The sequence below is a fragment of the Macrotis lagotis genome, chromosome 4, assembly GCF_037893015.1.
Source record: "Macrotis lagotis isolate mMagLag1 chromosome 4, bilby.v1.9.chrom.fasta, whole genome shotgun sequence".
Classification (NCBI taxonomy): domain Eukaryota; kingdom Metazoa; phylum Chordata; class Mammalia; order Peramelemorphia; family Peramelidae; genus Macrotis; species Macrotis lagotis.
The window spans coordinates 274,025,829-274,053,688 of record NC_133661.1 but is presented as its reverse complement, the minus strand read 5'-3'; the positions used below and the strand labels follow the sequence as shown (position 1 = coordinate 274,053,688).

Below are 27,860 nucleotides of genomic sequence, written 5' to 3'. Positions count from 1 at the left end.
CAACTTTTGTTAATGATTGTCTTCCATTTGGGAAGTTGCTATGGTATGTTTTGATAAGTAGAGAATCTTCTTTAAAACTGAACTATATTAGGAATAGCTACTTTAGAACTCTGAACATGCATAAGTTAAAATCAAATCATTAACTTAGGATTCTTTTCCTTTGCCTCACCAGTTTTATTCTAAAAAAATATGACATCTTATCCTTTTCAATGAGGGATATTGACCACCTTGGAATCCAAAAGGTCATGGAACAGACATTTGATCAACTGCTCAGCAAGTAAGCAATTATAATGGAGAAGTGTTTGGATGTTTATATACTGGAAGTAATGACAAAGAAATTTGCACACTACAGTCCAATCTTCAATCTGTTCATTGGGATGTCAGTTCATTTCTATTAGTATTAGGCTTCAAGTACATGAGAAAGTATAAGACTAGAATTTTATTCCTGTTCAATACAGAATTTATATTCATGTAACAGCTATTACAAAAGCAATTTGTTTCTAGTTTGTTGGTTTTTTTAAAAAAAATGGAATAGGCATCCTATTTTTTGTTTCTCCACAATCACCATACGTTTCCCTGAAAGCAGTTTCATTGACAGTTTCTGGAAGGAAAGATTACAGAAAAGTACAGATTCTAGATTTCCAGGGCAGCCTTTTCCCCTAATACCAGAGCTTCATTATTGAGTGGGCTGCCATCTAGTATCATGCTACATCACAAAAGCTGCTAGAAATTTGACCACTTTATATGCATCATTCTCACATTTCAATTTCAGCCATTAGATAGCTGTGATCAGCTGATCTTGAACCAAAAAAGGAGTGGGTAATAAGATATGGTGGGTAGGTTAAGGTCAGAGTCAAATCATACTGTTGTGCCTGTTTAAATTTAATTTACATCAGTGGGTTGGATGGTTTATCAGTTCAGGGTCAAACATCCAATGAAAGTAAAGAATTATTTTTGTGGACAATTTCAAAACATTTGGTTCATCTGTAAAGTAGTAAGAAGAGTCTGTAAGACATCTCTAAGGAGTAAGGAGGTCTTTTTGTCCCATGTATACAGAATATGACAAGATTGTCTTAAGACAGTTTACGTCCATAAAGTCTGAAAATAGTCCTATAATAACTTCTGGAAAAAGGTATTATTTCAAACCTGCAGGTTCAGGAGACCAAATTCCTGGATATAGTAGAAAGCTACAGAATTATTGGACAAATGCAGATTGAAGTAACTAAATGATGATTGCTTCCCTATTTCTATTTAGAAAGCAAAGACCAATTCATCTAAGCTTTGATATTGATGCTTTTGACCCTGCACTGGCTCCAGCAACAGGGACTCCTGTTGTGGGTGGCTTGACTTATCGGGAAGGCATGTATATTACAGAGGAAATACATAATACAGGTATGTAGCAACTAAGTGCAGAAAAATTTGTTTGAACTCTTACTGAAGCATATTTGCTCAATGTTCCATGTTACAAACTCTTGATTTAAACTTTAAGATACGATGTACCAGGGCTAGATTCATAGATGTTGCATTAGCATCATTCTGTTCATCTTACAAAATAACTTTAAAGACTCAGGGACTTAACATAGAGACTTAATAGTAATCTGAGTCCCCACAGCATGATTGCTTTGATAGTCTCCCATCTTCCTTCTCTCCCCTGGGGGGGGAAAAAGCCTTTTCCCCCCCAGATGTTTCTTAGACACACAAACTGAAAATACAGATGCCTAGCGAGTTGAAAGAATTATAAGTTCCCACCATTAAAACTCTTGTGTTGTTCCATGGAATTAAGTATCCTATTACAAATCCCATTTACTTAGTAGCAAATTTTTGTTGACTCTACCACCTGTGTTGATAACATTTTGAGTGCTGGGTGTTTTTTTGTTTGGGTATAATCTGTAGCCTAACACTGTAATCAAGGAGAAAGCAGGGTAGTTTTGACCCCCAAGAATGACAACGTAATACCTGAATTTCTTTAATCCTAGACTTTCCTCAGTGATCAGACAAGGGAAAAACCCTAGAAAAGTACTTCCTAATGAGGAAGACTGCTTTAGAAAAATAAACCTCATTCCACCCCTCTATGATTTCTAGTTTAGACTATTTTCCTCTTGTAAAGGAAGAATTGAGATTCCTCAAAGTAGAATGATGATGATCCTGATTGGTTTGCTGCATTTATTCTTGTTGTTCTCAATGCCAAAAAACATAGAAGGTAAAATCCTGGTGAAAAGGAGGCTGAGGAAGAGCAAAACTCTTTTGTATATTGAAAAAACTGAAACTACCTTGAGTGATATAGAGAGTAATGAAAACAAGTTTGATCTTCAGCATCTAGAAAAAGGAAGGTCATATTAAGATTTGTCGAAATTAAGAGTGAGTAAGAGGCGGATAGGTGGCACAGTGGATAGAGCACCAGCCCTGGAGTCAGGAGTACCTGAGTTCAAATTCGGCCTCAGATACTTTAACTCCATTGCCTTAAAAAAAAAAAAACCTTAAAAAAAAAGTGAGTAGCCAATGCTTCTTACTTCAGGGGATTAGATAGGAAATTGTAGAAAGCATAAATAGGGCTAAATGGGTTGCAAAAGAGATCACTCTCTTTTGGGCAGGCATATGCAGAAACCTCTGTATGTCCTTGTCACTGGGGGGTGAAGATAACGTGTTCTTGTAGAAACTACTAAACTAAAAAACTCTCTTAGCCCACCAAATAGGGATGTAGGGATGTATCATCCCAGCTAGCTGATATTATTCATTTTATAATCCCAAGTGTTTCATATAATTTTAAAATTTCTTATGGAAATAGTAATATATTTAAGATGAACCAGGAGTCAAAAGATTTGACTACAGGCCTTTGACAAGTACTAGTAACTTCACAAGTACTTTCCCTCTGATTTCCCTCTAGTCTACTCAGCTTCCCTCCATCTGGTTGAAAAAAACAAGAAATATTTAATCATATAAAGATTCCAATTCCACTTTTACTTTTTTAGAGCAAAAGCTATATTCCAATAGAGGGATGTAAAACATAGAAGCTATATCATTAAAATGTAAGGTTCACTCCTGAAATAAGCAGTTAAGGCTGGCTGCCTTTCTTCCCCAATCCTGTTGACTGACCTCTTTGGTCTTATATAGTTCTTGTGGCTCTGCTCCCTCAGGTTTGCTGTCGGCCCTGGATCTAGTTGAAGTGAATCCTCTCTTGGCTACTTCAGAGGAGGAAGTGAAGGCCACAGCTGGGCTGGCTGTGGATGTGATAGCCTCGAGCTTCGGCCAGAAGAGGGAAGGACGGCATGATGGCTATGACCATCTCCCCACTCCCAGTTCACCAGATGAATCGGATAGTGAAGAATGTGTTCGAATATAGGAAGTCAGTACTTTTTCCAGTTTCCATAATGGGCATTCCAGAGTTCTATAGAGGCACTTAAAGGAATATTAAAATTGGCAGTCTCAATACTGCTTTCCTGAGAGCATTGTTCTCATAATTACCTTTAAAAAAATCCCTCCTCATTTTTGGTGATCAATGTGACTGTATTCTGTAATCAGTTTTATTTAGTTCATTGTGAATTATATATTAGAATACTCTATAAATTTAAAGAACTAATAAACACAGCATTTGTTACCTTGGTATAGTACCCAGCCTTGTTAACCATTACTTCATATTTTCGATCGCTGTCTGCCTTCTCTCTTACACAGTCTGAGTAACTGCTAGCCCTTAACTTTAAAGTTGGTCCTTCAGCTTAGAGATCCACAAGGAGGGTAAGGAGGAGGCAGGGATTTTCATTTTTTTCGAAAGAACTTGTAATAGACTAGGCCTCCCAAGATGGCCAGCTCCAGAAGGATAACCAGGGAAAGCAGCAGCTTATTGGTTGCCACTCTACAAAGAGAAAAGAGGTAAGGGGACAATATTAGGACTAGAAGAATTGTGGTTTAATGGAAAGAACATTATACTAATTCAAATCTGCCATCTCTTTTTGTCATCCATCTATAAAATGCTAATATTTGTTCCATCTGATAAAGAGTGAATGGAGGAAAAAATGCAAGTTTTAACACAAAACCACAGGCTATCAGAATAGTGACACTTCTTTATCCAAGATGTATCATTAGGATAGCTTAATACCTCTTCTGTCTCCTCCTTGTCCTCTTAGAACTCATTTTCTGATTATACTATTCTTGTCTATCTAAGAGTACTTAGAATATTAGACTGTTCTTACTGGTCCTAGGAACATTATATGTCTGTCTGAATCTCAATTTGTCCTCTTTATCTTTTTCATTGGTATTTAACTCGAGGACCACACTACCAAAAAGAAAAATCAATTTGTAACTGCATACATCCCTAGTTCAGGCCACCTGCTTGTGGAGACATCTGCTAATAAATGGAAGCAGAAACTAAAGTATAGCAGAAGGATTTTTTTTTGTTTTTAAATAAATCTTCAAAACTAGAGATCAAAATAGAAAGATGAGCAAGACTAACTGTTTAAGGTCTACTTCATCATATATATATATATATATATTCCCTTGGTTCTTTTCATACATAGTTTTACCAACCTAGTTCAGATCTTCATCCTTAAAGCCTCCAATTTAGTGTCCTGGTCTCTCATCATTTATCATTATTTAGCTAAAAGGATTTTCCCCCCCGCTTCCCTAAAGTACAGGTCTCCTATGTCAACCCCCCCCTACTCCAGTGACTGGCTTTCTACTGACTCATATTTTATAGTGTACATAATTGTTAACACTGTTAACAATTGGGGCGGCTATGTGGCGTAGTGGATAAAGCACCAGCCTTGGAGTCAGGAGTACCTGGGTTCAAATCCGATCTCAGACATTTAATAAAAAGAATAGAGTATTAATAGAGATGATGATAATTCTAGCTGATGCAAAAAGGAAATATTCCTATACACTGCTGACACTTCTGTAAAAGAATGGTTACAGACTATATTTTATACAGCCTTAAAGATAATAAATGCAAGTCATCTACCATACTAAAGTTAATTACAATTCCATTAAAGTGCTTCTAAAAATTTGTCCGTGGGGATCCCTAGGAAGATATATTCTTCTGAGATTAAGTGATTTGCCCAGACCAAGTCCAAAGATCTTTACTGCACTGTGTTTCCAGAAGATGAGTGCCATCATGAATTTATTAATGACAGAAGTAGGAAAGTGTACTATAAATGTAACTAGTATTAACCGTCCAGTTTTTAAACTCACTTTCTGGACATGGAACGTAAGATTTTTCGACTTCTGCTCAAGTTTTCATTTGTATTCACCAGCTGAAAAGAAAGAAACCCAAGTTATCTTCCAATTGTAGAATGCTTTAAGTCAAAAAACTGAGTTTGTGACAGCTGACAGAGCCTACTGAATGTATGGGACAAGAAATGACTCAAAGTCTTACTCTTTTCTCTACTTTAAATCTTAGGTCCTTCAGATCCTGACAGTTTTCCAGGTTCCTCATGATTTTGGCCCCCTTCCTTTGGATAACTATAGACTTGTCAATGTCCTCTCTAAAATATACCCTAAGACACTATTTTAGATGTAGCTTGGCCAGAACATAGGTCATCTAGACTAGGACTTCCTTCCTCTTGGAGTATAAGATAATATGCAGATACTGAACCATCATTCAACTTGATATATAACATGAATTGAATTGTATTCTACTATGTTACCTTCCAGTAATCCTATACTTGTATTTTTAATCCAAATACACAATTAGGAGTTTCAGTCAATTATGTTAGCCTGTCAAGATTATTTGACATAATTTTAATCCTCAATGTGGTTTCCTTGCTTCACAAAAAATTTGTAAAATCTTGATGTGTTTTATGTACATCTTCCTCAGTAACATGGATGAAAATGTCTTTAAAATAGGGGCAAGAATAATTCTATGATAAGATTATGCTGGAATCCTTGCTATAACCTTGTCAGAAAAGGAAATAAATATTTTCTACAAGGTTGGTTCTTAATGACCCATCACTTATTACCAGTCCATTACTTTTAAAAAAAAAACCTGCTCTCAGATTCTGGCAGGAATTGAATTTGTCCTTATTCTCTTTTTGACACCTAGGAATTTTGTCCAAATCTGAGCAATATTTATCAGATTTAGAAGATCTTAGAGGTCATCTAGTCCAATTTCTTTATAGATGAGAAAATACTCAGAAAAATTAAGTGACTTTTTCAAAGGTTAAAAAGGTGACAAAGTACTTAAATCCAAATCCTTTGCCTATAAATTTGTGTCCCTCTATATCACAAGAAAGTCATGACTTTTCTGCTCCTATTCAGCCCTGGTAGACTGATCAAAACTTTTCTCATTTCTCACCTTTAAAAATCAATCAATCCACTTTTGATACTGCACATGAAGTACTCAAGCTAAAAATTATAGGGCAGTTAATGGTCTGGATCAATGAAATGAAAGAGTAACCTGACCATCAAACATGGGTAAAGTGTCAAGTGACTGAGGTCTCTCCCAACAGAAAAGAGAGATAGAACTCCATAAAAGCAATATTAGCCTGTGACATTTCTTCAATAAATAAGCGAGTACAGCACAGAAATAAAGAGCAGACCCTAGTCAATAGAATCTGGGAAGTTTCTACTCCCATGGAACTTCTGTGTTCTAGTTAACAAGCATTTATCATCTGCCTACTAAGTTCCAGACATTGTGCTAAGTGCTAGGGGCACAAAAGGATGGTCTGTTCTCCAGGAACTTGCAAAAGTCTGGTCTCTATCCTCTGCCAATAAATGCAGAAACAAAGCTAAAATGGAGCTCTGTATATTGAAGAGATAATCAAGTTCATCTTGTTAGTCTAGCTCTAGACAGGAGAAAGAAAGGGAATTCCCAACTCTGAGCTCTAATCTAATCTAATCTAATCTAACCTAACCTCTGCCCTCAATCAATGAACTCAGAGCTAATGGAGTTTCTATATTTTCCCAAGTCATACAGACCATAGGCTCGCCTCTCTCCTTGCCTGAGAGAGTCCAGGCTGAACTTACTCTGCTCTTGGTACGCTCCAGCTGGTCTCTTTGGTCCCCCAGCTCTTCAATAATCTCAGAACCAATCTGATCTGTCTCTGTGGCAATCCGGTGGGAGCGTTCAATGCTTTCAGTGGCTCGGTTCAGGCTATCAGTGCCTTGCAGAAGTAATACCCTCTGAGACTTCAGCTGATTCTGACCAAAAAAAGGGAAAAGAATCAGGCACTTGTAGGTGTTTTCTTCATAATATTCATTGGGAAAGGAAGCAAGGGGACAATTTTTCAGATGAAGGGAAAAGGAATTCAGAATCTCTCAACTCTTATTCTCTGTTGCTTTTTTTTGGTGAGTGGGAAAGATATCAAAAATATAAGAACTTTTCCATTTTTAAAAGGAAGCCCTCTCAATAGAGTTGGGTTGGTTTCAATGTTGTAGTAATGATACAGCTTTCTCTATGCTTACTAATAGTAATTTTTTCCCTTTCTTCAATAGAAAATTGTCTTATAATGCCTTAGTTTGCAAAACACTATAGGAAAGTAACTGGAAAAGTGAATAGGGCATTAGGCACTTACTTTATGTGGTACTATGTGCTAAACACTTTAAAAATATTTCATTTGATTTTCATAACAACCCTGGGAAATAGATACTATTTTAAAGTTAAGAAAACAGACAAAGGGCAGCTAGGTGCACAGTGGATAGAGCACCAGCCCTGGAGTCAGGAGTATCTGAGTTCAAATCCCACCTCTGGTGCTTAATAATTACCTAGCTGTATGGCCTTGGGCAAGCCATTTAACTCCATTTGCCTTGCAAAAAAACCCCCAAAACCAGACAAACAGCATTAACTTGCCCAGGTTCAGTTAGCAAATGTTGAATCTGAATTCGAGTCTTTCTGACTCCAGACCTAGATCTCTCAGGCCACTTTGACACCTAGCTGCTTCTGAAGAGCAATGTTAAATTTATGTATTTTTTTATTCTACATTTTAAAACAAAATATATTTTAATCATGGTGAAGGATTTACAGCAACCAAAGAATTTATCTGTCTAGAGATACAACTCTCCTGAAAGAATGAAGATCTGGGAGGCTTGGGGCCAGGATTAGGGACTACACTGGAGGGGATTAAAAATTTAGAGAGGACCTAGTCTCTAAAAAGAACATCTAAAAACTGAGCTCAGTTTAAACTGTTGTGAATTCAAGAGTTAATCTATTTGCCCTGCATGTCTATGTTTAAATTGTTCTTGTTTTTCTTTTTTAAACATTTTTTTTATTCATTTAAGGCAATGGATTAAGTGACTTGCCCTAGGTCACACAGCTAGGCAAATTGTGTCTGAGGTCAAATTTGAACCAGGGTCTGTGCTCTATCTGATGCTCTAGTACCACCTAGTTGCTCCTATTGTTTTTTAAATTTTATTTTAAATTTTACAATTTTCCTCCTAATCTCACTTTCCTCCCCCACAAGAAGGCAATCTGTTAGTCTTTGCACTCCATTATTTTCCAACACATAAAGCATCCATTTATATTGGGGGGGGACCATACGGTTACATTCTTGACAATTCCAAGACTTATCACAGAACAATGCCACTGGAGGAAATAAGGCTAGTAAATTCTGGCTTAATAATCAAGGAAAGGCAGTTGTTTTAACAACCCACTTATACATCAAAACAATTCTTTCATTGGGCAAACAGTTCCCAGTATTACATCCAAGTTAAATAAAGAAAAAGGACTGACTGGCTCTAGAGTAAGAGGACCTTGATGTTTACTGCCACCTAGGTCCGTAACTTCCCTGGGCCTCAGTTTCATCATTTAGAAAATGAGGGGTGTAGACTGGAAGGTGGGTGACCATCTTCTAAATCTGTGATTCTAAGCCTGAAGTTTACTTATTTAAAGCAATAATATTTTTGACTCATGATTAATCAGTCATCTACAATTTACTTTGACTTGAAACCTCCATCTTATCAGTTCTTCTCTGCTTTGCAAACCTTCTAACCTTGTTTTTTAATGAACTTAATTTTGTCCTTTTTGACTTAAAAGTACCCATCTCTACCTTCTCCACTCCTCAAATTCTCATACAAGAATCAAAATATTTAGATACCTAAACTTTGGATCATATATTTCAATCCCTCACTTTGCAGTTAAAGAAATAGTTCCAGAAAATATCTTGAATAAGTCACATAATTAGACAGGGGCCAAACGGTGCAGTGGATAAGCACCAGCCCTAGAGTCAGGAGTACCTGACACTTAATAATTACCTAGCCATGTGGCCTTGGGCAAGCCATTTAACCCCATTTGCCTTGCAAAAACCTAAAAAAAAAAAAATCTAGGACCAAAATTCAGTCTTTAGACTTTTGGTCTCATGCTGTTTGCACTGCCTCTTCCTGAACCATAAAGATCAAGAAAAATCTAACAGTTTATATTACCTGAGAAACTCAGCAGAATCCTGTATTTTCTGGAAAGCTTAGGCAAACTTATATACATGGGAATGGGGAAGGGAGGGAGGGTGCAGGTGATGAGAGAATAGTCATACACAACATATTTTTGGGATTTCTTGCAAGGTGGTAGGATTGAGTGGCCTGTCTGGAAGCACAAGGCTGGGTGATTCTTTGGTGTATGGGGTAGGATTGGAGCTCAGGTTGTCCTGGTTCCAGGGCCAGTGCTCCATCTGCTGTACCATTCGGCTGCCCCATGGCACACTTTTGAGGAGGGACAAAGTGAAAGAAGAGAGAGAATAGGATAAATGGGAGTGGGGAAGAATGGATGAAAGGAAGTACAATCAGCAATAGCAACTGTGAGAAAAAAATATGCAAGTAAATTCTCTGATGGACCGATCCACCCTGAAGACAGAGCTGATGGTATTGGAATACAAACTCAAGTAGTTTTTTCTTTCTTATACTTTATTTTTCATGAGGTTTTTCTATTTTCTATTTTGCCTGCTAATTATTTTTAATTTTTAGCAACTTGTTTTTATACTCATTTCTAAACTTGGGAGTATGAGAGAGAGGTGCCTCTGGTCTCAGGTTTTTTTATTGTCATTTTTTGAACTTTGTTTTGCTCAAAATCTCTGGACTCCTTTTCACCCCTAAGCCACAAATGGGGGCCCTCAGCACACTATACTGGAAAGGAGCTTACTTCTCTCCAGAGGCAACCACCTTCAGTTCTCCTCTCTAGCCTTAAACTGAGACCAAGTTCTCCTGTAAGTGCTTACAGCCAGCAGTGTCCTGCATCACTGCTTCTGTACTCACCAGGTGTGTGCTAGTTCCTTCTTGTCCTGGGAGCACATCTGAGCAGCACAGCTGGGCCTGGTGTCCCTTCTCAGCAAAGCTTCCCTCAATCCCCTCTATTTCTATTTTTCTATTTTCTATTCTATATTTGGGGGATTATGCTTACTCTTACAAGAAGACTATTTTAGTAATGTGTAAATAAATAAAAATGTAAAAAAAAGTATTACCTGGTAAAGAGCAAAGCATATAATAAATGTTGATTTACTGATAAAAAAAGAAAAAAAGAATAGCATAAAAAACTTGAAGCTTGGGACAGCACCACCCATATACCCTGGGAACAGAGTCCAACTTTTAAAATAAAGTTAAAAAAATCAAGAATCAAGTTGGGAAAATGATCAAAATAAACCAAAAAAGAACAGGAACATAAAAAACTACTATGGTGACAAGGAAAATCAAGATATAAACTTAGAAGATGATAATGATTCAAAATAACTACCTATAAGCAAAGCCTCCAAGAAAATAATGTTAACTGGTTACAAGCCCAATTCTTGGAAAAGTTTAAAATTTTTTTTTAAGGTAGGAAGCATATTGTACAAGATTTTATTTTTTAAAATTTTATTTTAAACAATTACAAAATAAGAAATAAGAAAACCTATATTCTAAATACTGCAGTCTATGGCCATACCATCCTGAATGCACCTGATCTCCTCTAAACACTGCAGATTATGTTTGAAGTTGACATCTTAGCTTGCTGGTAGATTTTCTTGTTCTCTGTTGTATACTCTTTATTTTTTCCTCCACCCACCCCAATGTAGCTACCAATTAAATTCAGATATATATACTCATACATACATATCTATTAATCACATGCACCTTTACATTCATATGCATATATGGATGACTATACTATGCTTATTTTTGTTTGTTTTGTTTTTTAGGATTTTGCAAGGCAATGGGGTTAAGTGGCTTGTCCACCACACAGCTAGGTAATTATTAAGTGTCTGAGACCGGATTTGAACCCAGGTACTCCTGACTCCAAGGCCGGCGCCACCTAGCCGCCCCCTATACTATGCTTATTTATCTGAAGCTAATTTCCTATGCCAAAGCAATATTCCAATCTTATACTATCTAATTATTTTAAATAGTCTAAAATAGTATTAATATGGCTGTCATATAGCAATTTCCCTATTTTACTTTTTAAATTAAATGTTTTAGCATTAACTTTACCTAAGATCATTACTATCCCTTCTTCCTACTATTTTGTCCTATTCCTTAACCTATCCCCACCAAAAATCCCTCCCTTATTCTCTCCCATCTTCTTGCCCTTTTATCTGAATTTAGAAGACTGTTATACCCTCAAATGTATATATTGTTCCCTCTTTATCCCATTCCCATTCATCTACATACCCTACTTTAACACCCCCGCCTTTATCATATTCCCTCACCCTCTAACTCAGTACATTCCCTAATCTGAATTTATAAGAAAACACTCTAGATATGTGTGTGCTGTTCCCTCTTTAGCCCATTTCTGAGAGTAGGGGTTCCAGAACTACCAGTCCTCCTCTCGCATCAAATTTTTTTGTATCAGTTCTTCCTCTCATACCACATTTGTATGAGATAATTACTTTTAGCTTTTCTTACGCAATTTTACTTCTTAAAATCACATAATACTCAGCTCTACCCCCCAATCTTTCTTTTGAACTACCCAATTACTAAATGATAATCAGATATATGGTTTACATTTCCTGCATAAAAAGTAAGCAATTTTTGTCCTTAAGTCTTTTGCCTTTGATGTTAACTTATATTTCCTCTTAGATTTTGCATGTCAAAATTTTCTTTTTTGCACATTTAGACATAATAAAAGTAAACAATGTCACTACTGAGTCCTTTAAAATTAGTCTTTGATGCTTTTACCTTATATTTCTCTTGAATCTTGTATGTCAAATTTTCTATTAAGTTCAGGACCTTTTGCAATAAAATCCTATTGAAAATCCATTTTTTTATTCAGGATTATACTTACCTTAGCTAAGTATATTTTTAGTTGTAACCCCAGTTCTTTTGCTTTTTAATATATGGTGTTCCAAGACCTAAGTCTTTTAATGTAGCCTGTAGCTACTACTAAGTTATATGTAATTCTAATTGTAGCTCTACCATACTTGAATTGGATTTTTTCTTGTTGCTTGTTTATAGTTTCGCCTTAACCTGGGGGTTTGGGAATCTGGTTATGCTATTCCTTTGCATTTTCCTCCTCTAATCTTTTTCAGGTGGTGATGGATGGATTTTTTTCTATTTCTACTTTCCCCTCTTGTTACACTTCAGGATAATTTTCCTTGACTTCTCCTCGCCCAATTCTAATTCTTAAGGAAATCATTTTCTTCCTTAAGATTCTAGATCACCTTTTCTAGTTGGTTGGCTTCTTGGATTACAACTGAGAATCAACCAATCTTCTTGTTTTTCTTGAATTGTAGTTTTTTTGGTTTCTTTTTTTTTAATGTTCCTCAATCTCTCTAATCTGATATTTAAAGCATTTTTTAAGTTCTAGGAATGCTTTTTTGGACAGGTGACCATTTGACATTATTCTTTGAGGTATTGCTTCACTTAACCTCCTCTAAAGACAAACCATGGTTGGGTTCTTTCTCCTTTGCCTGATATTTTTAATTTTTAGCACTTGTTTTTATACTCATTTCTAATCTTGGGGTGTGAGGGAGGTACCTCTAGTCTCAGGTTCTTTTTTATTGTCATTTTTTGAACTTTGTCTTGCTCAAAATCTCTGGACTCTTTTCTACTCCTAAGGTACAAATGGGGCCACTCAGCACACTATCCTGGAAAGGAGCTTACTTCTCTCCAGAGGCAACCACCTTCAGTTCTCCTCTCTAGCCTAGAATTGAGATCAAGTTCTCCTGTAAGTGCCTACAGCCACCAGTATCCTGTATCACTGCTTCTGTACTCACCAGGTGTGTGCTAGTTCCTTCCTGTCCTGGGAGCACATCTGAGCAGCACAGCTGGGCCTGGTGTCCCTTCTCAGCAGTTTCCCTCAAGCCCCTCTCAGAGTCTCAACTTCCCCCACTAGGTGAAAACTCCTGTGGCTGAGGTAGAGTCTATCTCCCAACTCAGTTGCTCCCAGGATTCACTGCTTGCTATTTCAGTGAGCTAAGTTGAAGATGTTTATGCTTCACTCAGTCCAGGATCATTCTTCAGACTTTTTTCCAGTTGACCCAAGAGAACCACGTGTTCTGTCCCAACTGTTGTTTGCTTGTTGTTATATGTTCCCTGCAAGAAACTTTTTTGTTTTATTTGTGGAGGAAATCTGGAATGGTACGAATTTTTTAAACCTATATTATCATCTTCCCAGAATCCTCTTTTCTAAAAAAGAATTTAAAAAATTGGGGCAGCTAGGTGGCAAAGTGGATAAAGCACCAGCCCTGAAATTGGGGAGCCAAAAGAATTTTAAAAATCAAATCAGAGAAAAACTGAGAAAGAACTGATAATAGCTTGATAAAAGAGGCACCAAAAATAATGGAAAAAAACACCATAAAAAAAATGGGCAAATGGTAAAAGAAGAAGAAAAATCCACCAAAGAAAAGAACTCTTTTAAAAAAGCAGAAGTGACCTAACAGGAAAAAGAGGTACAAAAATTCATTGAACAATACTTTAAAAAGCAAAACAGGTAAGGGTGGAGTCAAGATGGTAGAGAAAAGGCAGGGACTCTCCCAAGCTCTCCCCAAACCACTCCAAGTTCCCTTAAATAATGACCCTAACCAAATTCTAGAGTGGTAGAACACACAAAAAGACTGGGTGAAATAATTTTCAAATCCAAGACAGCTTAGAAGATGTACAGAAAGGGTCTACCTTAATTAAGGGCTCATAGGGCTTTGAATATCATATTCCGGAAGGCAAAAGAGCTTGGATTACAATTGAGAATCAACTACCCAGAAAAACTGAATATTCTCTTTTGGGGAAACAGATGGGACATTCAATGAAATAGGGGACTTTCAACTTTACTGTTGAAATGCCCAGAGCTGAACAGAAAGTTTGATGGAGAGGGTGGACCGGAAGGACAAATTATGAGGGATTTAATGATGTTTAATTGTTTGTATTCCTGCCTGGGAAGATGATACTGATAACTCATATAAACCCTCTCATTTATTATGGAAGTTCAAAGGAGCATATAGAGGCAAGGCACAAGTGGTAGTTGAATTTGAAGGTACCTTCCATTTTTTAAATGGAGTTAATGAAGGAGAAAAGGAAAAGTAGAATGGGATTATTTCACATTAAAAAAGGCAAGAAAAGCTTTTGCAGTAGAGGGGAAGAATGGGAAGGTGAGGAGGATGGAGAGAATCTTATTCTCATTGGAATTAGTTCAAAGAGGGAATAATATACACACACTCAATTGGGCATACAAATCTATCTTGCCCAAGAGAAAAATCAGAGAGCAAAGGTTGGGGAGCAGGGGATGTAGGTGATAGAAAAGAGAGAAGATCATGGGAGAGGGTTGTCAGATGCACCACATTTTTGAGGAGGGACAGGGTAAAAGGAGAGGGGTGAGGGGGATAGGATGGAGAAAAATATAGTTAGCAATAGCAACTGTGGGGAAAAAAATTAAAGCATTTTCTCTGATGGTCTTATGATAAAAAATGCTGTCCATCCCAAAGATAGAGTTAATAGTGTCTGAATATAGACTGAAGCATACTTCCCCCCCCCCCATTTTATTTTTCTTAAAGTTTTTTTCTTTCTTGGGGGAGTCATATTTACTTTTACAACATGACTCTTGTAGTAATATTTTTCTTGGCTACACATTTGCTTTTACATTTTATTTAAGGCAATGGGGTTAAGTGACTTGCTCAAGGTCACACAGCTAAGCAATTATTAAGTGTTGAAGAAAGAGGGATGCACTGGGAGAAAGGAGAGGAAAAATGGGGGGGTGGAGCCAAGATGGCACATGAAAGCAGCATTTTCCGGGAACTCCTTTCCCCCCCAAACTCCAAAACCAAAATTATGACTCTAGCCAAAATTTAGAGGGGCAGAACCCAAAGAAAGACTGAGTGATACATTTTCCCAGACCAAGATAACTTAGGGTTAGGGTTAGGGGAAAGGTGTGTTTCACCAGGACTGGGGGTTGGAAAAAAGCCAAGGCCACAGCAGCCCAGCCCACAAGGCCACAGGATAGGGCAGGGCAGCGCAGGGCAGCCCAGCCCAGCCCATAGATCACTGGCAACAGCTTGAAGGAGTGGTGAGAGAGCTCTGCTCCACCAGAATGAGTGTAGAGTGAGGAGCACCGTCTGCAGAATCTGCAGCCAGAATCTGGAGAAAGCAGCCTGCAGCCCCAGTGACAGTAAGGGAAGTCTGCAGAGATTTCTCTGCTTTCCTTGGGGTAGGACTCCACTGTTTGCCTACACTCAGATCCAGGCTGCAGTTTGGGCTTCCATACTAAGACAGCTGGATCCCTCCTTATAGCTCCAGGGCAGAGGGAAGTGCATTGGTCATCTACATTTCAAAGCACAGGCAAGAGAGCATAAAACCTTGGAGGAATAAAGGTCCCAGTGGGGTGTCCCCCCCTAAAAAAAAAAACACCCAAAGTCTTAGAAGTGCTGTCCTGGGCTGAGGAAATGAGTAAACAACAGAAAAAGAAGAATCTGACCATAGAGAATTACTTTAGTCCCATGGAAGATCAAAACACATACTCAGATGATGACAAAATCAAAGGTTCCATATCCAAAACATCCAAGAGAAATAGAAAATGGGCTTAGACTATGGATGAGCTCAAAAAACATTTTGAAAAGCAATTAAGGGAGATGGAGGAAAAATTGGGAGGAGAAATGAGAGCGATGTAGAAAAATCATGAAAACCAAATCAACAGTTTGGTGAAAGATATGCAAAAAAAATACTGAAGAAAATAATATGTTAAAAACCAGTTTAGGCCAAATGGAAAAAAGCAAACAAAAGGCAAATGAGAAGAATGCCTTAAAAAGCAGAATTGGCCAGCTAGAAAAGGAGATAAAAAAAAGCTCTCTGAATAAAGTAATTCCTTCAAATGCAGAATGGAACTAAAGGAAGCTGATGACTTTGCAAGAAAACAGGAAAAAATAAAACTCTTCCAAAAAACACAAAAATTAGAAGAAAATGTGAAATATCTCATTGGAAAAACAACCAACCTAAAAAACAGATCCAGAAGAAATAATTTGAAAATTATTGGGCTATCTGAAAGCCATGATCAGAAGAGCCCAGACTTCATTTTTCAAGAAACAATACCACAATTACCCTGAGATCCTAGAAGCAGAGGGTAAAATAGAAATCGAGAGAATCCACTGGTTACCTCCTGAAAGAGATCCCAAAAGAAAAACTTCCAGGAATAATATAGTCAAACTCCAAAACTACCAAATCAAAGAGAAAATTCTAAAAGCTGCCAGAAACAATTCAACTACTGAGGCTCCATAATCAGGATTACACAGGAAAAGTGTAATCTACACAGCATCTACATTAAGGGCTCATAGGGATTGGAATATGATATTCCAGAAAGCAAATGATCTTGGTTTACAACCAAGAATCGACTACCCAGCAAAACTGAACATCCTCCTTCAGGGGAAAAGATGGACTTTCAAACTTTCCTACTGAAACAACCAAAGCTGAACAGAAAGTTTGATCTCCAAGTACAGGACTCTGGTGAACCATAGAGGGAGTGGAAGAGAGGGAATGACTATGAGGAACTTAATGATACTGAACTGTTTGTATTCCTGCATGGGAAGAAGATATTGATAACTCATGTGAACTTTCTCATTTATAAGAGTTGTTAGAAGGAGCATATATAGACAGGACATAGGAAGGAGTGGAATATAATGGTATAATATAGTAAAAAGATGGGAGTCAATGGATGATAAAGGAAAGTAGTGGGAGGAAGGGAAAGGAGATGAAGAAGCTAAAAAATTTCACATAAAGAGTCAAGAAAAAGCTTTTTCAATGGAGTGGAAAGGGGGAAGGCAAGGGGGAATGAGTGAGCCTTCATTCTCATCAGAAATGGCTCAGAGAGGAAATAACATACATACTTAATAGGGCAAGGAAATCTATCTTACCCTAGAAAAAAAGAAGAAAGGGATGGGATAAGAGAGAATGGGGAAGGGAAGGGGGAATAGGTGATAGAAGAGAGGGAAGAACAAGGGAGAGGGTACTCAGATTCAACACACTTTTGGACAGGGCCAGGATAAAAAGAGAGAGAGAATAGAATAAGCATGGGAAGAAATTTTGTGGAGGTACAGCAAGTAATAGCAACGGAGGGAAAAATATTGAAGCAACTTCTGGTAGACTTATGATAAAGAAAGCAACTCACCCCAGAGACAGAGCCATTGGAATCTGAACACAGACTGAAGTACATTTTTCTCTCTCTCTCTATTCTTGAGGTTTCTCATCTTCTTGGGGGGGGGGGGGTTATGTTTACCCTTATAACACATTCAATTTACATCAATGTATAGCATGGAAACAATGTAAAGATTATCAGACAGCTTTCTGTGGGGAGGGGGAAGGGGGAAATTGTAAAATTCAAAAATGATCAAAAATGATCAAAAAATGATAGGTACATATTACTATTGTATATAATTGGAAAACAAAATGTTAAAAATTTAAAAAAAAAGAAAAGAAAAATGGGCAAAAATTATCTCATATTAAGTACAAAAAAGGAAGAGCTTTTTACAAAGGAGGAATAATTGGGGTGGTAGGCAACAATTGCATCTTACCCTTAATGGATTTGGCTCAAAGAAGGAGTAATACACCCTCAGTTGGGTATAGAAATTTATCTCAGACTACAGGGAAATAGGTGGGAATGAGGTAAGGCAAAGGGTGTAATAGAAGGGAACGTGGGTTAAAGGAGGGAGTGGATGGAAGTAAAACAGACTTCTGAGGAGAAAAGGGACAAAAAAGGATAAAAGGGTGTAAAACTAGGACTAAAGGAAATATACAATGATCTTAACTGTCAATGTGAATGGGATGAATTCACTCATAAAATTGAAGGGGAAAGCAGAATGGATTAGAAATCAGAGTCCAACAATGCTATTTACAAGAGACATACATGAAAGAAAGAGACACACCAGAAGAAAAATAAGTAGAATCTATTATATTTCAGTCAAGGGAAAAAAGGAGTAGGAGCAAACATGAACTCAAACAAAGCAAAAGTAAAAATAGATCTAATTATACATGTACTCCAGAGGCTGAAACTTACCATGTGCTCATTCTCTATGGCATATACCCCATATCTGCTGTCTCCACGGCCCCCAGGTGGTAATGTCAGTGGAGTGCTCCTCACCTCCCGTTGAAGCTTGGCCAGGTCTCTGCGGTAGCTTCTAAGCTTGGCCATCATGGGGTTGCGAAAAGACAGCGGGGCATAGCGCAGTTCCTCTTCCATTTCTGCCAACTGTGAAGTAAGGAGTATTAACAGTTCACATTTAGACAAAGTACTTTAAAGTCTTCAAAGTGCTTTCATCAGAACCATGATGAGGCAAGGGGTGAAGTAGTATAACACAAGGCAGCAGGAATAGTAAAAAGCAATGAGGAAGTGGGAGTCCTGGATCCTGAGTTTGAATACCAACACTATTCCTCAATTCCTGGTGACTTTATGCAAGTCACTACATCTCAATTTCCACCAGATGAAGACTCTAAGAGAAAAAGAGGTTCTTTATTTTCTCTTGGTCACACAACTATTTTTATATGAAGTGCAGGAAAGGAAGCCAGGTGACCTGATTGGAATTCAGCATATTCTTCACTCAAGAACTGAATATTGTATTTGGTACAGTTATATACTGTTGTCTTCTTTGGGCTAGAGCTGAACAACAGATTGCTGCTGAGTCATTTCAGTTGTGATCAACTTTTTTCTGACTCCATTTGGAATTTTTTTGGCAAAGATACTAGAATGGTTTGCCATTTGCTTCTCCAGTTTATTTTACAAATAAGGAAACTGAGGCAAATACAGTTAGGTGACTTGCTCAGGGTCACACAGCTAAGAAGTGTCTGAGACCAGATTTGTACTCAGAAAAACTAGTCTTCCTGAATCCAGGCCCAGAACTCTACCGACTGCACCAACTAGCTGCCTTAAACAACAACAGGAGTGCGATACAAAAATACTTCTCCACTTTAACTCTGAAAATACTCTTGTCTCATACCCCTAATGCCTCAAGATGTTACTTGAGGCATCTGGTTTACAATGTTCTGAGCCAAGCAAAATGTAGCACCTTAGACTATGCACAGATCAGGCACCATAACCTTTTCACCCCTTAGGTTAGCCAGATCCAGGGAAGTCAGGACCCTAAGAAGTTAAGGGAATCAATATCTACTAGTAAAGAGCTTCCATAGTGCTACCAAGATGCAACAAGGGAAGGCTACATAATAAATAACATCCCCTATACAGAACTGTGCAATGACAAAGATAGTCTAAAGAGTTCTGCCTTTCTGGTTAAGACTATTTCTATCCTTTTAAGTTTCTTCAGACTTCAGAGTACAAACTTCCCTTTGCAGTATCCCCAGATCATGTGGCAGCAACTGTCCCACACAGGAAAAATTTCAAGGATTTGGACTTCAGCTCAACTCTCTACAGGTTCTGATATTCAGGAAAGAAGTATTATGGCTTCAAACATGCAACCAGCCTTATGCTGTCTGAGGCAGAAAATGGATTTCAATCTAGGTTTATAACAAATATCTTACAGATATTTTATAAAATGGCCGTCCAACTTTTTAGTTCTTTTAGACTTCATCGCCTAACAAAAACATATCAAGGGCTAGAACCTTAATGGATTGCTCATTCCATCAGTGACTTAGGATATCTGTGAGGGAGAATACCATCTGTATCCAAAAAAAGAACTGTGGAGTTTAAACAAAGACCAAAGATTATTACCTTCAATTTTTAAAAAAATTTGTCTTAGAATCAAAGGGATTCATAGACATATGAAAAACTGCTCTAAATCACTAACTTATTAGAGAAATGCAAACTAAAGCATCTCTGAGGTACTACCTTCCTCTCAGACTAGCCAATGTGACCAGAAAGACAATGATCAGTGTTGGAAGGGATGTAGGAAATCTGGGACACTAATACTTTGCTGGTGGAGCTGTGAACTCATCCAACATTTCTAGAGAGTAATTTAGAATTAGGTCCAAAGGTCAACGAAAAAATGTGCACACCCTTTGATCTAGCAATACCACTACTGGGTTTATACCCTGAAGAGATTATGAAAAAGGGTAAAAACATCACTTGTACAAAAATGTTCATAGCAGCCCTGTTTGTGGTGGCAAAGAATTGGAAGTTAAGGGAATGTCCTTCAATTGGGGAATGGCTTAGTAAACTGTGGTATATGTGTGTGTGTGTGATAGAATACTACTGTTCTATTAGAAACCAGGAGGGATGGGAATTCAGGGAAGCCTGGAAGGATTTGCATGAACTGATGCTAAGCAAGATAAACAGAACCAGAAGAACACTGTACACCCTAATTAGCAACATGGGGGTAATGATCAACCTTAATGGACTTGCTCATTCCATCAGTGCAACAAACAGGTATAATTTTGGGGTATCTGCAATGAACAATACCATCTGTATCTAGAGAAAGAATTGTGGAGTTTGAACAAAGACTACTACCCTTAATTTAAAAAAAACATTATTTTATTATATAATTTTGCTATCTCTTATACTTTATTTTTTTCCCTTAAGGATAGGCTTTCTCTCTCATCACATTAAACTTAGATTGGGGCGGCTAGGTGGCGTAGTGGATAAAGCACTGGCCTTGGAGTCAGGAATACCTGGGTTCAAATCCAGTCTCAGACACTTAATAATTACCTAGCTGTGTGGGCTTGGGCAAGCCACTTAACCCCATTTGCCTTGCAAAAACCTAAAAAAAAACAAACCCCCAAACATTAAACTTAGATCAATGTATACCATGGACCCAATGTAAATACTAACAGACTGGGGAGGCTAGGTGGCGCAGTGGATAAGGCACCAGTCCTGGAGTCAGTAGTGCCTGGGTTCAAATCAGGTCTCAGAAACTTAATAATTACCTAGCTGTGTGGCCTTGGTCAAGCCACTTAACCCCATTTGCCTTGCAAAAACCTACAAAAACAAAAACAAACAAAAAAAAAGACTAACAGACTGCCTTCTGTGGGGGTGGGTGGGTGGAGGGAAGGGAAGTAAGTTTAGGGGAAAAAAATCATAAAATTCAAAATAAATTAACTAAAAAAAACTACAAAAACCTAAAAAAAATTTATGTACTACATAATTTCATTGTCTCTAACATTTTGTTTCTTCCTCAAGGTTTTTGTTTTTTTTCTCAGCACTCAATTTTGATTCATGGAAACATGTAAAAAAAAATATAAACCTAAAGATAACCTTTAGTAACTACCTTATAAGGGATGTTGGGAGGATCAAAAGAAACATGTGTAAAGTGCTTTTCAAACTTTAAAGCATTAGATAAATGTTGGTTAATATTATTACTACTGAAGAGAGGATTCTGGAAAAATGGCAGAGGAGGTCAGAAAGTTCCAAGTTCCCCATATTTCTTCCACAAGCAAGTCAAAAAAAAACTTTAGGGTAAATGTGAAGCAGCAAAAGTAAACAAGAGCTGGAGCAGAATAATGGTCTTCCTTGGACAAATGGAGATCAGAAGAAAAATCCTGGATTAAGATTTGGACAGAGTGAAACTGCAAGAGGTGAGCCCTAGGGGTAGCTGGGGTGTGAAGTAGTCTCTGCTTCAGGCACAGGAATTTTCACCTCCCAGACAGTGTGAGGAGAGGGGATCTGAGTGAGGGAAGAAAGAAAGGGAAACCTTGCTGATAAGGGATGCTAAGCCCAGCTATGCAGCAGAGACATGGTCCAGGTGAGTGCAAAAGCTAGTGGTGTGGGATGCTGATGGCTATGGACACTTATGGGAGAATCTGGTCTTGGTTTTGGAGTAGATGGGAGAACTGAAGTTTTAGCCACTGGAGGGTTCTCAGGAAATAAGATCATTTCCAGCAGTGTACAGAAGAGTCCCAACAGGGGCTCTGAGGAGGAAAAGATTCTAGAGGTTGGGCCCAGGACAAAGTTTCTGAGGGCAGAGGCACAATTCCCCAATGTCTAAAAATAATCAAAGAAGAAAGAATCAAATCACAGACAGTTACTACAGGACTAGAGAAGACAGGATTTACCTTCAGAGAAAGATTCTCGAAGCATAAAAAAAAAGCCTCCTCTCCTAACTCAAAAAGAGTAACAACAAATGGCTACCTGCTCAAAAAGAATTTATAAAAAAAACTCAAAAGTATTTAAAAAAACAAAAAAAAGGCTGAGGAAAAGATAAAAAGAAAAAAATAAGAACCAAGAAAAACAAAATTGTGAAAAGAAAACTGGAGGAAGACAATGGCTCCGTGAAAATTTGAATTCAGCAAGTGACATTATTAGACCAAGAAATAATAAAGCTAAATATAAAGAATGAAAAAATAGAAGGTAATGTAAAACATCTCATAAGAAAAACAATTTGAGAAAACAGAATAGACCTCCTGAAAGCTACATTCAAAAAATGAATTTTGATACAATACAAAAAGTAATTAAAGAAAATTTTTCTAAAGTGTGGTAACAAGAAGGGAAAGTAGAAATAGAAAAGAATTCACCAATCACCATCTGAAAGGGATTCCAAGTGGAAAACTGATGGAAATACCCTAACTAAATTCCAAAACCCCAAGGTTAAAGAGAAAATATTAAGAGCAACAAGAAAAAAAGCAATTCAAATACAGTGAAGTCACAATTAGAATTCACAAGAACTAGCAGTGGCTACATTAAAAGACCACAGATCTTAGAACACAAGAACTGGGGTTGCAGACAAAAAATATCATACCCAGTAAAGTTAAGCATAATCTAGAATGAAAAAAATGAACCTTAAATGATGGCCAAACTTTCAGGATTTTGTTGCAAAAAGATTTGAATTTAATAGAAAATAAGACCTATAAAATCTAAGAAAAACATAAGGGAAACATCAAAGACTAATTACAAGAGACCCAATAAGGAAAAATTATTTACTAATTATATATGGAAATGTAAACCATATGTCCAAGATTGTTATTAGTAATGGGTAGTGTGAAGGAGAGATTTGGGTAAAACTGAGCAAGATAGGATTCTGAAATGTAAAATGGGGGTAGCTAGATAGTGCAGTGGTTAGTCAAATCCAACCTCAGATATTTGCACTTAGCTGTGTGACCTGGGCAAGTCATAACCCAATTGCCTTTCCTCCTCCTCCCCCTCAGTCAACTGATATAGGAAAAGATTAAAAGAAAAGATTTATCTTATACAAATGAGGTGTGAGAGGAAGAAGGAGAGCTGATAGTTCTAGAAAACTGCTCTCATTGGGAATGGATTTGAGAGAAAACAATATATATATGTATAAAAGTATAAAATTCTTCTAAATTCAGAAAGAAATAAGGGGACATGGGGGGGTAGGTATTGAGTTAGAGGGTGAGGGAATCGGTTAAGAGGTATATAGAACAGTATGTAGATTAATGGGGAGGGCGGTATAGAAGGAGGGATACTTGAAAGAAAGTCAGGTTAAAGAATAGGAAGGCAAGGTATTGAGTAGAAAAAGTAGAAGAAAAAGCATTGTTGTTTTCAAGAAATATAAGAAACACACAAACCAAATACATAGATATCTATGACTATATACCTATGTGTATGAATGTGTGTGTGTGTGTGTGTGTGTGTGTGTGTAAAACTATATAGGTTTATATATGTATGTGAATACGCATATATGTATATACACACACATATATATGTATACACACACACATATATATATATATACACACACACACACACACATATATATATATGTATCTCTATATTTAATTGTGGCCTTGGATGGAGATGGATAAAGTAAACAGTGCACAGAAAAGAAACAGAAGAAAATCTACAAGGAAGCAAAGAAAAGATGGACAATTTTAAACACAACATGTAGTATTTATGATATACATTTTCTTGAAATGGAAATGTTTGCTTTATATTATGAATTCTCTTAGGTTTTGCTGCACACATGATAATTTTTTTCTTATTTTGAATTTAATTTAAAAAATAAAAAATAAGGGGCAGCTAGGTGGTGCAGTGGATAGAGCACCAGCCCTGGAGTCAGGAGGACCTGAGTTCAAATCCCACCTCAGACACATAATTACCTAGCTGTAAATCTGGCCTCAGACACATAATTACCTAGCTGTGTGGCCTTGGGCAAGCCACTTAACCCCATTGCCTTGCAATCAATCAATCAATAAAAAAAATTTTTAAAGAATGAAAGGGAAAAAAAATTCTTATTACTACAAAAGTAGCTAATTGTAACCCTGAAGGCCTAGTTAACTAATCGCTCTCAGCATCAAAACATGATTATTCAGAACTACTCTGCCTTATTCATAAATGCCATCCAACCTCTTCTCTTCAGCACTCATCATCAACATTTGCTGCACCTTTTAGTAAGGAAGATATTCAAAACAAAGTCCTCAAAATAGATGCACTCACAAGGTCAGGTTTCAAAACTACTTCTGGGCAAGTCAAATACTAGTAAAAGAAATAAGTCCCTTATTTCCCAGATCTCACCGTTTCATTTGCTTCCTGTTGCTTCTCATCAAAATCTCTGATTAACTTCTTTTTCTCTTCTGGAAAAGAGAAAAGGACATGCTTGAAATGCTCCAGTCTGGTTCTGTACCTTTATTCATGCCACCACTCTACTTTCCCCCTATTTTCTGCTTACCTGTGTTAACTCTAAGGTAATGATAAATTATGGTAATAACAGTAACAACCAATAAATACTGATTTAGCATTTTCACATTAACTCATTTGATTTTCACTACATGATGGAGGAAGGAAAGGCATCTATCAACTCCTTCAAAACAAACTCTATACTTTTTTTTAAAGGACCTTTTAAAGATACCTAAATGGCAATTGCCCCTATCATACAGGTTCTTAAAACAGTAATTCTTGTGATGGGGCCACTGGTCAAAACATTTTGCGAGCTTTTCTTTTAGAAATATCTTAAATGTTTGAAAAACATTTTTTTCTCTCTTCAATGGTGGAGAATAATCTCCTTTAAGGGTGGATTTGGTTTTTAAAAATGGTCAGTAAGAGCCATATCTGGTAAATAAAATGAGCAATAATCAACAAGTATTAAATAAAATCCAGTTTTGACAGGCACTAATGTGTAAGGCATTGATGATAAAAATCAAACAGGCCCTACCTTTAAGAAACACATTCTGCAGGAAAAGACAACTAATTTTGAAGGGAAGCCCTCACAGGAGAAGGAAGAAAGAAAGACTTCATTTGGAGATGGGGCTTGAACTAGGGCTTCTAAGAGGCAGACATGAAGAGGGAGAGTAGTATATACGGGGAAACTGCTGAGATGGCAAGGAGAGCTTAGTTGGCAATAAGGGATTGATAATTTACTGCTGACTTCATATAATTGAATCATTTGAACAATATGGGGATGCTTTTTCGTCAGAAAAGTTCAAGAGGAACTGTATCTGAAGATAAGCTCCCAGAACTAAAAAACAACTGAACTTTTAAAACACTGGTACTGAAAACAGTCTGTAGGAGGTTTCTCAGACAGGTGCTCTAAGAAAGCAAAACTGGGGAAGAACATCTCCAGTAACTAGTCAGTTGGTCCCACAAAGCAACATGAGTTCAGAGGCAAGAGCAGATGGTCACCTCAAGTCAGAACACATATGGAACATGTTTTCTTTCCAGGCTGAATTTTTGAAAGGAATTCAATAGAGCAAATAGCTTCAAGGGGACCAGCAGGGTGAAGGGTCCCTGGAAGTTTTTCCCATGCCCTTTAATAATACTATTTTCCCTCTGAGAGTATTTCCAATTTATTCTGTATCTCCTTTGCCGGTAGAACGTTTCCCCCCTTGGGACTGTGAGTTAATTGGACACCTGGCTTATTTTTGCCTTTCTTTCTAAGTACAGGGCTTGGCACAGTACTGAGCACAAGGTTGGCCTTAAATGTTTGAAGACATGACCAAATGGGTCAAAATGTTTAAGAATGTCAAGGTGGTGGGGTAGCTAGGTGGTGCTGTGGATAGAGCACCGGCCCTGGAGTCAGGAGGACCTGAGTTCAAATTCGGACTCAGACGCATAATAATTAACCTAGCTGTGTGGCCTTGGGCAAGTCACTTCACCCCACTTCCTTGCAAAAGCCAAAAATAAAAAAGATAATAAAAAAAAATCTTCCCATTAGTTGTCCAAATGTGGAAAGCCAGCTTCGGGTGGATACCTAGTTAGCAATGACTTTGACCCCTCATTGAAGACACTCCAGACTTTAAAGGGTCGGAAGAGAGGTGGCCGTGGTCTTTGGGCCACGTTGGCCCGTGGGTTCAGTTAATTAGGAACCTACTCTGTGCCGTACCCCGGCAAAGAAAGGCCAAGTCCGCTCCAGCTTCCCCGCCACCGTGAAACAACGCGAGCCGCGTGAAGTACGGGAAACCTGGATGTCGCCGAGCTTGACAAAGCGCATTAAAGAGCTTTGCGCCGTGGAGGGCGGCTTTTCCTCGGAATCTGCGGGGGCTGTCCGGGCAGGGGGCGCCTGACGTCGCGGCCCCCGCGGCCCCGGTGGGCCTGGGCCGGCCGGGGGGCGTCCCGGCCTCCGAGGCGCCCCAGCGAGCGTCACGGGGGCGGGGAGGGACCCCACGAGGCCTCTCCCCCGAGGTCCTCCCTCTCGTGACTCAGGCCCCGGACACAACGGGGACCCCCGGCTCCCGCGCCCCGCCCAGAGGACTCACCGGTCCCCGCGGTGCCCAGGAGCCTGTCGGGGACCCCTCGCAGGTCGTCCAAGAGCCCGCGGAAGATCTCGTGCAGCTTCTCGAAGGGCTCCGAGGACACGGCGGCCGCCATGGCGTAGGGCGACCTTCCCCCGCGGCGGCACGGCCGGTCCCGGGCCGAGGGCCCGCTTCTAGCCCTGCGTCCGGATCAGCCCGCGCGCATAGACTCCATGGCCCCCGGCCGCAGCGGCCGCTGCCCCGGCGTCGAGCGAGGCGCTTCCGGGGCACTCAAGGGGCGGGGCCTTCGGAGCCGGAAACCTCGACGCGAAGGCCCGCCCTGCCGGCCACGTGGGCCAAGCCAAGAGATGCCTGATGGCGCCGCGGGCTGCGGTGGCTGAAAAAGAAAGGAGCCGGAGCCTCCCTCCCTCCCTCCATGCTGTGATTTGGGCGCCAGATTTGGGACGACTGAGTTGTCACAATTTGGTGAGCGATAGCGAGAGTCATACGCCCCGCTACGCGTGAAAGGAAAAAAAAAAAAGGAGGGTTTCATAGGGCATTGTGGGAGTTGTAGTTCGACACGAGAGACTCGTGACCGGCCCGGAGAGGCGGAAACTCTGGAGGATCTTTTGCCACTTCCCTGGGACCCGTTGAATTGTGCGTCATCACGCAGGTCACGTGTCAAGCCATTGACGCTGCGTTATCTCTTTCTTAGAGTTTGACCTCCAGCCTCGAAGACCTTATGATTCCTCCTTTACAGATGGAACGACTGAGATCTGGAGAGGCTCAACTATTAAGCACACACAGAGGTGACTTTCCTAATCGTAGGAAGATTTTCTTGTTTTAAGCTTTATTAATGTTTTGTTTTTACAATAAAATTATATATATTACTTTATATATTATTATACATTATATGTATATTACTTTATATAATTAGTATATATTACTCCTGCCCATTAGTATATTTTACTCCTTTGTATATAATTATATGTTAC

At 38.6% G+C, this 27,860-nt stretch overlaps 2 protein-coding genes and 1 long non-coding RNA gene across 4 annotated transcripts in view; 2 read left to right on the top strand and 1 right to left on the bottom strand.

The window, feature by feature from the left end:
- The window catches only part of ARG2 (arginase 2), a 28,585-nt gene extending 24,977 nt beyond the window's left edge, over positions 1 to 3,608 (top strand). The window contains exons 6-8 of the mRNA XM_074236063.1: positions 173 to 277; positions 1,256 to 1,392; positions 3,135 to 3,608. Of these exons, the coding sequence (XP_074092164.1) occupies positions 173 to 277; positions 1,256 to 1,392; positions 3,135 to 3,340 (448 nt within the window). The 3' untranslated portion in view covers positions 3,341 to 3,608. The remainder of the gene's footprint in view (positions 1 to 172; positions 278 to 1,255; positions 1,393 to 3,134) is intronic.
- Positions 151 to 27,141, bottom strand: VTI1B (vesicle transport through interaction with t-SNAREs 1B). Of its 2 annotated transcripts, none has more exons than XM_074236064.1 (6): positions 26,890 to 27,141; positions 24,713 to 24,771; positions 18,353 to 18,544; positions 6,955 to 7,128; positions 5,182 to 5,243; positions 151 to 3,850 (listed from the first exon to the last, which is right to left on the bottom strand). In XM_074236064.1, exons 1-6 carry the CDS (start codon positions 26,999 to 27,001, stop codon positions 3,754 to 3,756), a joined length of 696 nt encoding a protein of 231 aa, XP_074092165.1. In that variant the 5' UTR covers positions 27,002 to 27,141; the 3' UTR covers positions 151 to 3,753. The 2 variants fall into 2 exon arrangements, with proteins under 2 accessions (XP_074092165.1, XP_074092166.1); XM_074236065.1 differs by lacking the exon at positions 26,890 to 27,141 and adding an exon at positions 26,517 to 26,655.
- On the top strand, positions 26,740 to 27,762 carry LOC141522557 (uncharacterized). The gene is made up of 2 exons (XR_012478236.1): positions 26,740 to 27,351; positions 27,581 to 27,762. It is a non-coding gene; the product is annotated as an uncharacterized LOC141522557 (long non-coding RNA).
- The last annotated feature ends 98 nt before the right edge of the window (positions 27,763 to 27,860 follow it).

What these genes read in the sequence shown, in the direction of transcription:
- VTI1B (XM_074236064.1), bottom strand. Translation starts at nt 27,001, where the DNA reads ATGGCGGCCGCCGTGTCCTCGGAGCCCTTCGAGAAGCTGCACGAGATC. An exon ending in CCATAGAGAATGAGCACATG is followed by an intron (nt 7,129 to 18,352) that starts GTAAGTTTCAGC and finishes TTTTTTGGTCAG; the next exon opens with AATCAGCTGAAGTCTCAGAG. An exon ending in TTACGTTCCATGTCCAGAAA is followed by an intron (nt 3,851 to 5,181) that starts GTGAGTTTAAAA and finishes TTCTCTTTGTAG; the next exon opens with AGTGGCAACCAATAAGCTGC.